The 12,048-nt window shown below is 34.7% G+C and overlaps 1 protein-coding gene across 1 annotated transcript in view; it reads right to left on the bottom strand.

Annotated features, from left to right (window-relative positions):
* Positions 1-10,813, bottom strand: part of LOC100265647 (DNA repair protein RAD4) — a 75,438-nt gene extending 64,625 nt beyond the window's left edge. The window contains exons 1-7 of the mRNA XM_019225141.2: positions 10,635-10,813; positions 10,362-10,400; positions 10,154-10,275; positions 9,605-9,922; positions 9,412-9,504; positions 6,556-6,648; positions 6,346-6,447 (exon numbers count right to left, since the gene is read on the bottom strand). Of these exons, the coding sequence (XP_019080686.1) occupies positions 6,346-6,447; positions 6,556-6,648; positions 9,412-9,504; positions 9,605-9,922; positions 10,154-10,275; positions 10,362-10,400; positions 10,635-10,677 (810 nt within the window). The 5' untranslated portion in view covers positions 10,678-10,813. The remainder of the gene's footprint in view (positions 1-6,345; positions 6,448-6,555; positions 6,649-9,411; positions 9,505-9,604; positions 9,923-10,153; positions 10,276-10,361; positions 10,401-10,634) is intronic.
* Positions 10,814-12,048: the final 1,235 nt, after the last annotated feature.

The following is a 12,048-nucleotide window of genomic DNA, read 5'->3' on the forward strand; positions in this document are numbered from 1 at the left end:
TCTTTGCTCATGCCTCCACTAATACCAAGCTTGATCCCCAAGCCACAAAATGCCTTTTCCTCGGATATTCACCATGCCAAAAAGAATACAACTGCTACTGTCCTAAAACTAGAAAACTGTTTGTTACCAGGAATGCTACTTTCTTTGAGAACCAACCATACTATCCAAATCCTTCTCTTCAGGGGGAGAACTTAAGTGAAGATTGTCTTTGGGATTTCTCAACTATTCCTCTTCCGGTCTCAAGCGAGTCACCAAATCTGTCCAAACCTCCAGCTAAGTCAATTATGTCACTAACAATTATGAAAAATATAGAACCAAAGTTGGAAACATGAGGAGATCTGCCTAGGCTTAATCACCAACCTAACCTCTGTGTTTATTCACAAAAAGCAAAGCATCAGGCTCCTCAAGAAGTACCTGTTGTCACACTTCAAGAGCATTGTCAAGAGACTGAACTAGAAAGAAATCCCAAATGTGAAAGAATCTCAGGTTTCCCAAGCAGTCAACAAGAAGATATATTGCAACAACAAAATGACTTGGACATGCCAATTGCAGTCAGGAAAGGTATCAGATCATGCACGAAGCATCCAATATCCAACCATGTGTCCTACAGCAACCTATCTTCATCATATTGGGCTCTAAGTGAAAAAATTACAAATGTAGAAGTACCTATAAGCATTCATGAAGCTCTAAAAATTCCAAAGTGGAAAGTTGCAATTATGGAAGAGATGTAAGCCTTAAAAAAGAATGATACTTGGGACATTGTGGAGCTACCAAAAGGGAAATACCTAGTGGGCTGCAAATGGGTGTTCACCATCAAGTACAAATCAGATGGCAATATAGAAAGATACAAGGCTCGACTAGTGGCCAAAGGTTTGACCCAAACCTTTGGTGTGGATTACAATGACCTTCACTCCAGTTGCTAAGCTCAATACCGTTAAGAGTACTGTTATCACTAGCTACAAACCTCGATTGGCCACTTCATCAAATGGACATGAAGAATGTTTTCCTTAATGGGGAACTTGATGAGGAAGTGTATATGGACTTACCCTCGGGATTTGATGGGGGTTATGAAGGTAGAAAAGTATGTAGGTTGAGAAAATCTCTCTATGGGTTGAAGCAGTCACCAAGAGCTTGGTTTGATCGCTTCACAAAGTTTGTAAAGAAATATGGATACAACTAGTGCCAGACAAATAATACATTATTCTTCAAGCACTCTTAAAATGGGAAAGTGGTTATTCTAATAGTGTATGTAGATGATAATATCCTTACAGGAGATGACTTGGAGGAATTAGCACGACTAAAAGGATTTTTAGCACAAGAATTTGAGATCAAGGATCTAGGTCAACTATGGTACTTCTTAGGCATGGAAGTGGTTAGAACAAAAAAAGGGGATTTCTATATCCCAAAAGAAATACATAATTGACTTATTGAAGGAAACAAGCATGCTTGGTTGCAAACCATCTGAGACACCTATAGAATGGGATGGTAAGCTAAGAATAAAGATAGGTAATCCAATAGATAGGGGGAGATACCAGAGATTGGTTGGAAAACTAATATACTTTGCTCACACAAGACCTAACATAGCTTTTGCAGTGAGTTTAGTTAGTTAGTATATGCATGACATGAGAAAAGGGGTGTGGAGGCTTATACAAATACAAACTGGACAGGTTATGTTAATGATAGAAAGTCAACAATAGGATATTGCACTTTTGTATGGGGAAACCTAATCACATGGAGGAGCAAGAAGCAAAATGTTGTGACCCGAAGTAGTGCAAAAGTTGAATATAGAGCACTAGCACAAGGAACATGTGAGCTAATCTGGCTTCAAAGACTGTTGGAAGAACTCAAGATACTAAGTGTGAAACCTATGAAGCTTTTTTGTGATAACAAAGTTGTGATTGGCATCGCCCACAATCGAGTTCACCATGACCGCACAAAGCATGTAGAGGTGGATAAGCATTTCATCAAGGAAAAGATTGAAAATGGAGTGATCTGCATGACTTATGTACCAACCACGCAACAAATAGGAGATATACTCACCAAAGGACTATCCAGACAAAGTTTTGAAGATTTGATAAACAAGTTGGGAATGATAGATATCTATTCACCAACGTGAGGGGGAGTGTTGAAAGAGTACATTTTTTAGTTAGTTTAAATTTGTGTTATTTACTAAAAAATCAAATTAGATTTGTTTGTTAGGAAACTATCTTATCTAATTAGGTTGATTATTTTTAAATTTATTTTTCCATTCCTATATTTCAAGTCAGCTAAGAGGTTATCTCTGGCTTCTGTTTTACGTATCTTGTAACTCTATAAATTAGAGTTGTATGGAGTGGAAAAATCAGGTTGAATAAAAAAATATCTTTTCAACTTGATAATAGCCTATGCAATTAGTGTTGTTAGCCAATATATGCACTCTCCACTAAAGTCTCATCTGAAAGCAGTTAAAAGGATTCTAAGCTACCTTAAAGCCACCCCAAGTAAGGGTCTATTTTTTAAGAAGAATGATCATCTTCTTGTGGAAGCTTACATGGATGCAAATTAGGTCGGTTCAATCAACCGACAAAGATTGACGACAGGCTATTGTACTTTTGTGGGAGGTAACTTTGTTACTTGAAGAAGCAAGAAGCAACCTATTGTAACACAAGCAAGCGCTAAAGCTGAATTTCGTGCATTAGCCCAAGGAATTTGTGAAGTATTATGGCTTAAAAAGCTATGATTGGAGCCTAAAGGGCCAGCAACTATCCATTGTGACAATAAGGCTGCTATCTATGTTGCTCACAACCAAATCCAACAAGATAGGACTAAGCATGTGGAGGTGGACAGGCACTTCATAAGGGAGAAAATTGAGACCGGATAGATTGTAACTCTTTTTGTGTCTACTAAACAACAACTAGAAGATGTCTTCACAAAAAGACTCGTAAAACACCATGTTTAATCCTATAATAGACAAGCTGGGAATGAATAATATTTATGCACCAGCTTGAGGGGGAGTGTTGGAAAGTCGAGAATATTTCTTTTGATTATGGACTAAAATCATGTGAATAGAAAATCAAATCAGATTTGTATACTTGTGGTATGCAGGAATTTGTTTTTATTTCCTTTACCTATTTCCTTTATTTGTTGTTATTTCCTTAGCATATTTCCTTTTTTCCTTCACTGTACTTGTATAAATAGGTTGTAAATCAATGAAATCAATGTAGATGAATTATTCAAAATCCTAATTCTAGCTTTCAGCTTTCAATATCATCTGTCGGCAATTTCATGATAACAACATTCATTTACAATGTAAGCTTTTAGGATAATGTTTCATCATTATGACTCCTCAAGATCAATCATATGATTATATCATCACATGAAGACCAAACTCTCGATGATCAGTCAAAACACAAGTTCATCACATTGATAACAAAGCCAAAATTAAGAGTTGGTTTTGTCCCAAGACTTAAAACAATACCAGATTGCTTTGGTTCACCATTTTAGAGACTTTAGAGAGAGCCTTTAAAAAGCCCCAAGGTAGTCCAAGTGTCTTGATCTATAGGTCAAACGTCGTGAAAAGTGTCAAAATTGAACTCTAGGTGAACCTTCACTACTAGCCAAAATGACAATTCACAACCAGCCAACTTAAAAATAGGAATAAAGCCTCTAGAGTGGGGCGCGCTATCAGCAATATTGGCAAAGAGAGTAGATTGTCTGCAGCATAGTCCACTACCAACCAACCCTGAAACAGAAGGTTGATTTTTTTAGTATCTCTCTGGAGTCCAGTTCACCACTACAGAACATAGGAGTTCACTACTAGCGTACTTAAAACCAGAAAAGCGTTTCTGCTATGTTTTCTTCCTTATTTTAAAAGGTTAAAGGCTGGTGCTTCTTCCCATCATTTTAAGGAATTTCAAAGAGATATCAGAATTGGCTACCGGAAATAATTCAGAGGAGGATTGGTTAATGTGAGATCAGCTCAGAATCCAAAGTGAGACGCTTCTATATTGGAGAGATACCGGTTCAGGTTTGGTGTGATTTCAGATGGGTTTGTTAAGACATCAAATATCCTTCCATCAAGATCAGTTGCAGAGAGATACAACACAAGGAGTGTGATTATCAGTGATGATCTCCAGACTCAGATTTGGTAAGATGATTGATACAATTCAATCTTAGACTATAGTGGATTTGCTAGCTGTGTTAAGACCTGAATTGGTGTAATTAAAGTTGCTCTGTCCCAGGTTAATGGGCATATAAACTAATTTTGCATTGGAGATCTTAGTAAGGTTTATCACAAGAGATAATACAAGGTTTTTCAATTTGAAATTAGAGTAGCTTTATTTCTCAAAACTGATTTTCAAATCTAATTTTAAAATTAATCCAAATTATGTCTTAAAATGGAATCTCAACAAGAAGGCACATCTATAGCACATCCACTTGCTTTCAGAGGAAACAATTATACTCACTAGAAACTTAAAATGAAAGTTCTCCTTAGGATGCAAAGTGAGAAAGTTTGGGACTCGATTTAGTTTGGGTATACTCTCCTCTAATGATTTTAGACCTTGAAGGTAAAATCTGCTCGTATTGAGAAACGAAATCTAAATTGGGATCACAATGAGAATAAACATAGTGAGAATAATACAAAAGCTTCTTTTTTTTTTCTGATAGGCAAAGATCAAAAATATTAAAAGTGCCTAACAATAGCGCATGCAAAAGAAGACGTAGCGTATACAAAAGCACCAAGAAACCAAACAAAGAGGTGAGAGACACAAGAACAACTCCCTCTCTCTATTTAGAGCTCAGCCAATCAATTAAATCCACCAGACATTATAGAATCTCCTATGTACACTTTAACCGACTCCAAAGAAATTATACATAAGGGATTGTTTGATTGCTTGATCTGTTTTTTTAGTATTTTCAGATGTTTTCCTATTCCTCTCCTTCCAAATGGTCCTAAGCAAGCACAAAGAATTTTGTCTCCAAGCTTTTTTATTTTATCATAAACAATTAGATGTATTAAATTAAGGATAAAGAAATACAAAAGAAGGATGAGGAATCCCCCCAAAATACAACAAAGTAATCAAAAAGTATGCTAAAGCATCCGAAGTACTATGTAAATCTATACAATAATAAAGTACCATATGAGAATATACAAAAAACAACCCATAGCTCTAGTAGTTGACTAATTTCCTTCCAAGTAACCTCTCCTTACTATCTCACACCTTTCAAACTACAAATTTCTCTCAAAGCTTGCTTCCTCTTCTTTCCAACAAAGGATCCATATGCAACCTCAAAATGGCACTTCTTACCAAGGAATGCATCACCCACTTTATGCCAAATAGGACGTAAAACAACCACCACAAGATCACTGCTTTCGTACAAAGAAGCAAGATGTGATTAATTCTCCCTTACACAGCATCTATTCAGCAACTTTCATCCCCCTTTTTGAGTTGGTCCAACATCAAGATCCTTACTCATGCAGCTTCCCAAGCAGAAAAGCAAGCCCTCAACAGAACCCAAGGTTCCAACCCATGTGAAACTAGGCAAGCTTCACAATTTTTTGCTCTTCTTCATTTCCCTTCTCTTTATATTTTCTTCTCTACCTTCCCGCTAATCTTCTCACTTTGGAAACACATGCTGAAACTTGCAAGTTTTATCCACATACTAAGATGGGTCAACAGATATGAAAACCACGGGGGCCCAACTTCAAAGATAAAGTTATGGGCACCCAGCCTGTTATATTATATTTCATTTTTATTTTTCTTTTATAGAAAACAAAAGTTTACTAATAGAGATGAAAAAGCACAGAGAAAGAAGAGAGATCCTTCCAAGAGATACAAAAATATGGAAGAAGGAAAAGAAGCAACACTGAAGGAATCAGATCCCATAAAAAATAATTAATTAAATAAACAAGTAAAACCTCTCACAAGACTGGATAATAACTCAAGAGGTAAGAAACCCCCTAACACACCAGAATAGGCTTCCCTCTTACATCCACTGCATCCTAGTTACCTAACATGGATCTCCATGCAAAGAAGCAGCCCACAGCTACAGAAGATCCACAAGGCAATAACCCTTCCATTTATTGAAGAGCAGATTTCATCCTCTGTAATTGTTAGGAGTACAACAATTTAGAGATTTTTCTTTTGTTTATATTATTTATTTATTTATTTATTTATTTATTTATTTATTTATTTATTTATTTACTTTTTGCTTTGGTAAAGGATTTTCTAAGATAAGGAGCAGAAAGAATTCATTAGCAAAAGGAAAAGCAAGGAAAAAAAAAGGATGAGAAATCCTCCCAAGGAAAAAAAAAGTCTCATTCAATCTTCTAACGAATTTAAAAACAGGATCTGAAGAAGCTACCTCCTCTGGAGTGCCTTCATGAGCCTCAAGAGCAAAGGCCAATGATGAATGAAGCGGTCTCTCTACACTGCTTGGGCTTCTGACACGGAAGTTATCATGAAACTGAAAGTTTTACGTAATACCATCAAACAAGATAGAGCATGCAATATGTCATGAAACTATGAGACATACAACGGGTTTCTATGCAAGAAAATGAGAATAAATCCATACCCAACGAACAAGCAGGGTGAAAGCATTTGCAGTCAGCCTTGGAATTTCTGATATTTTCAGCAGGTCTGCTGGTAGAAGCGAAAGTAAGGAAGCCTGAAATTGATGTCAAAATTCTTCAAATTGAATGAATCATGCTCATTTCCTTCCATATCAATGACAAGAAAGAAGATGAAATAAAACAAGAAAAACCAGATAAGCAAAGAATATGAATGTTCAAACTAAGATAACCAAACATGGATTTTTAATTTTCTAATTCTGGAACATAACCTTTCAAAAAGTCAAGGTAAATAAGAGATGTTAAGCTATGAAATTGATCCAAATGCTTAAGTTACGTAATGTCAACAATGTATATCAAGTCAACTTACTTGGACTAAATTCTAACACCCCACCTCACAAACAGCCTGCTGGCTTGCATGTGGGCTAAATAACTGAGGGGAATAAACACTTGTGGGATATGAATTATGGCTTACTGAAAATCTAGGCTCAAATACCATGTTAAACTACCAATTTAACCTAAAAGCTTAAGTTATTAAATGGTGGACCAACAATGTAATCAAGCTACTTGCATTGTACATGACTTGGGTGCATTAAGAGTTGCACCAAAGATCCAAGTCATAGGTTCCTAGCAAGTTGATGACTCATTCATAATTGATTCATAGACTTAGGCAATCTATTTAAGGTTATAATGCACTACCTCCTAATCGAAGGAATGACTTGTCTTAGTCATCAGGATGAGTTTCTCATTATGAGTGCTGTAATGTATATGGTTACATATTAAATAGGACCTACAGTAAGTCATGACATTGGTTATCGAGTAATCATAACTTGACCAAGTTATTGTGTTGCTTAAACTTTCAACCTTGAGAGAATATTGAATTAGTGTTAAGGTCTTTAGTGGTTTTAACCTATGGATAAGACCCTAAGATGGTCATATATTCCCTATGAATTGGGTCATTATTGATTAAGGCAAGTGATAATAAATATTTTCAAGATAGGACCTATGATATCTCATGAGTTTAAGACAGTGTATCCCCTTGGGTGATCCTAAAGATTTGTGATCATGAAATCTATGGTCATAGTATTTCCTTTAATACAAATTGATACATGCTCTTAGTAAGCTAGAGTGTGTCAATTGATTACATAATAGAAGGATTTGAGACCCAAGGATTATAAAGGTAATCTTAAGAGGTTGACAGTGTTCACCTCGTTAAATTACAGACACTAATTCATGGGTAGTTTGCATGTAGTCGTTAATAGGTCACGGACCTGAGTTTTCTATCTTAATCTAATATCATAAGATATTAGAGTGTAGCAGACTCTCTATAATGGGATATTAAGTCAACTTTAGAATTGGATTCTGAGGAAGCCAATACTTCCCTCTAGGTCCGATTGTTTCCTGCTCAAGCTCATACTCATTAGTGTTAAATTATTTGAGGGACATTTTTGCTTTTTATTCATATGTGCACATAAAGGCATCTTGGTAAATAAGCAAGGTTACACAAGAGCTTATAAATAGTCTTTATGGATTGAGCTAATTAATTAATTGAGACTCAATAGGGTTAATTAATTAATTAATTAAGCCCTAATAGGCTAGATTAAGTAGCCCAAACCCAAGATGAGTTGAAATCACTTAAGCCCATAGGTAAGCTTATATAAAAAGCTAATTAATTAATTGGAACTCAATCGGGTTAATTAATTAATTAATTAGGACCTAATAGGCTAGATTAAGTGGCCCAAACCCAAGATGAGTTGAAATCACTTAAGCCCACAGGTAAGCCTAAATAAAACCCTTAAGGGTTTAGGGCTTACAGTTTTTTCAATTCAATTTTTTAGAAAGAGGAACCATAGCCTCCATCCCCATAAAGAGGATTCCACCATCCTCACATGTCAAGGTCTAGGAGAAGGCCATTGGGCAGAAAATCATGAGTTATTCGAGATCTGTACCGCCCTCTTCACCGATTGGAATTGATCTGGGAACTCCAGATCACATGTATTTTTTTTAAGCACCTAGATCTAAGGTTCAAATTTGTGAATGTTTTCATTGCGTAGATCTAGAAATCCCTAGGATAGTCTTGCATACACCCCAACATCCAAGGCTTTGAATTGAGTAATCCAAATATTCCAACAAATATATCATTCTTCTAGTGGCAATCAAGTTGTATTTAGTAATGTTGCATTCCCGTAATGACCTATGATTTCCTCTACACCAACTTAAAATGCCCTCACCCAGATCGGTGGAGGTGTCTTTTCATGTAAATGTAGGATTAAGATTTTCATTATGAGGATAAGACTATGACACTAGCTCCATACAGAGGAGAGAGTTACATAAATCAAAGTGGAGGACCAAAAAAGGTAGTTGATTCCCTGAGTGGGCCCAATGGGGAATCATAAAGTGTGGTAGGAAACAGTAAGAGGTGCACAAAAAAGACATAGTAAACCTAGGGCATAATTTGAGAGAATATCAAGAGGTGTAGTGCCTTCTACACTTTATGTCAACTGCTAAAATCCAAAAATTTTCTTTACTAGCTAGCACTGTACCGAACAAACATGCATTCCCATTGTGGGATTTTATAATCACATAGACAAACATAGCCTAGGTTGTAACATCCAACCAAGTATTGTGGCTAACATGGCAACCTCTAAGAACTAGAATATGAGAGATGTGTCAATATCCAACAGACATAGATGATACAAATGGATGAAAGACTAAGAGCATCATTGCTACATAGTCATTATAGATCCATGAAAAAGTATCATCACAAGTCTTCAAAGCAACAAGATGAGAGAAATAATAAGGAAACATACATAAAGAGAGCATTTCATCATGGTACAAAATGAAGTGATACTAGAAATAACCTGAACAAGAGGATCATTGCAAGCACTATCGATTAACCTTCCCCGTGCAAGTAAACAAAGCAAATGAACCTTATGAACAAGCTCAGCCAATTCCTGAGGGAAAAATGAGACTTTTGAACCGTTTGGGCATGAGGGCAAAAGTCACAGTCAAACATATTATGAATACATCATTACTTAAAGATACATAGTTTACCTTATCTTCAGCAGAAGCTCGACGAATAGGCTTCTGTTGAGATGAATCCAGTAACCCGCTAAGCTCAATAGTCACCTCCTTAATCCCAGCATTTTGATGATTATCAACAGAATCCAGAGTGGGAATTGACCCCTCTTCCCAATCTGATTCATTTATGTCTTCTCCACTGTTTAAATATGTGTCCTGAGAACTTTTCTCATCAACTTCCTTTTCCAATGTGCTTCGTCCTATTGCACTTCTGCCACAACCTTCACTATCTAAAGCATTCCATGTGACCCTTCCACCTGTATCTAGTATCTCACTTCTTTTTGACCCGATCTTCGGTTGGGAAAAGGAAACAAAACAAAATAAAAATAACAAACTTGGGAAAAGGAACATTTAACCTTTCTTTTGATGGCTCCAATTGGGATAACTCAAAAATCAAAATCTAAAGAATGAAAATTCAGTTTAACATGTAAACTTATTGGACAAAGCTTAGCCTGAGTACAATATCGAGCAGGATCCTTAATAGTATATATAAACAAGGAAGATAAGGTTGACGGGACTAACCAAGCCAGTAGATTCACATTGTTGGGAGCAGCTATCTAGTTTCCTAATCCCTGATGAGCGGCGAGGGTTGGCTCGTCTTAGAAGTTTCCCTACAGCTTCCCGAGATATTTCAGCAAGAGTGCCTGAAATCGATTGTTAATTAAATTCTTAACTGAGAACGACATGAGCGAACTAAAGCAAGAACAAACATTGAGGCATCAAAACAAACCACTTTCATCATTTAGAGCCTTCGCTGCATCGCTGTTATCTGCCGAAAACCACCCATGAATGATAGCAAAACAAACCCATTGCAAAAAAAAAAAAAACAGAGATAATGAGTCAAGATAACATGAATTGGCCCGCCTCGGAGCAAATAAATCGATTTAATTAAGTTGCTCCGTTTTTAATACCCTTTTAGGTTAAGTTTCTTTTCTTTTCTTCCTAAGTTTCCGAGCAACCAAACACAAAGCAGGAAGAACGATGCGTATGGTTAGGTTTTTACCGGACGAGTGGTTTTTCTGCTTGCACTGATTTCTGGTTCGCATTTCCCACACAGAGAGGAGGCTGCAGAGAGGAACAGAGAGTCGCTCCGATCGTTGGCGCCAGTTGGCTGTTGAGAGCTAGTTCCTAAGATGGTTCCGGTTACTCCGGTTACCAAACAAAAAGGAAAAAAAAAGAGAAAAAATAAATAAAAATAAAAGCTTAGAGGTGGATTAAAAAAAAAATCTTAAAAAAGAATTTCAATAAACGATGACGATAAACACCTATATATCGGTATTTGAATTATGATATAGATAGATATTTTGATAAAAATACCAATGACATGAAAATTGTTCAAAATTTATAAAAATATTTAGACAAAAATATGAGATAAAAATTGTTTAAAATTCATAAAAATACTTAGAAAAATTTTAAAAATTAAAATTCATAAAAATACTTAGAAAAATTTTTAAATTTAATAAAATAAATAAGAATACATAATATTAAAATTATTTTATAAGTGTAATTAAAGTAGGTATAGTCAAATATAATATTTATAAAAAAATTAAAAAATTATCTTAAATTCCTTTAATATATTTATATTCATTCATTTTAAAAATTAAAAACTATTTTTATTGAAACATGTGTTATTAAATTTTCCATAAAAAAATTAAATCCATTTATATAAAAAAAATTATTTAAAATTTAATTTCTAAAATTTTATTACTTGTGGTGAAAACTTTCTATTATTGAAATTAATTTATTTAAATAATTAAAATTATAAAATAAATTATATTAATAATTTATCTTATCAAATTAATTTTAATTTATAAAATATTTGAACTTCATAATTATTATTTTTATATTTTAGTAATTTTTGAATTAATTTTTATTTTTAATATTTTTAAATTAAAATATTCAAAATTAAATAAAATTAAAAGGATAAATAGAAAGAAAAAAAAGTGAAATGATAGTAATTTTTAAAAATATGATTAATGAGATAAATGATAATACATGTGAGAAAATAAAAGTTAATCTTAAAAGAGAAAACACTCGAGAGGAAGATGAATTGGGATTAAAAAAAAAAAATCTTTTTCAACAGAACAAATTTAAGCACAAGATGAGCAAATAAAAAGATATAAGGTTAAAGAAATCAAATTCAGATTTTATAGTAGTTTAGCACTTCCTTGTCTACGTCCACTCTCTTCAATCTCCTAACTAAGTGAGGGTTTCACTAACCTGAAGCTTCAACTAAGCTTCTAATCACCTTTACACTTGGATTCCAGTTTCAATGAACTCTTACACAATCTCTTCAAGTCTCAACTTACTTGAAGGCTTTGTCACTCAAATAACAAGTTTAAGTCTCTCAACCTAACTCAACAATGGTTCAAATACAACTCAATGTTAGGATGAATCACAAATGTGCACTAAAGAAT

The sequence above is a fragment of the Vitis vinifera genome, chromosome 14 (genome assembly GCF_030704535.1).
Source record: "Vitis vinifera cultivar Pinot Noir 40024 chromosome 14, ASM3070453v1".
Taxonomy (NCBI): Eukaryota; Viridiplantae; Streptophyta; class Magnoliopsida; order Vitales; family Vitaceae; genus Vitis; species Vitis vinifera.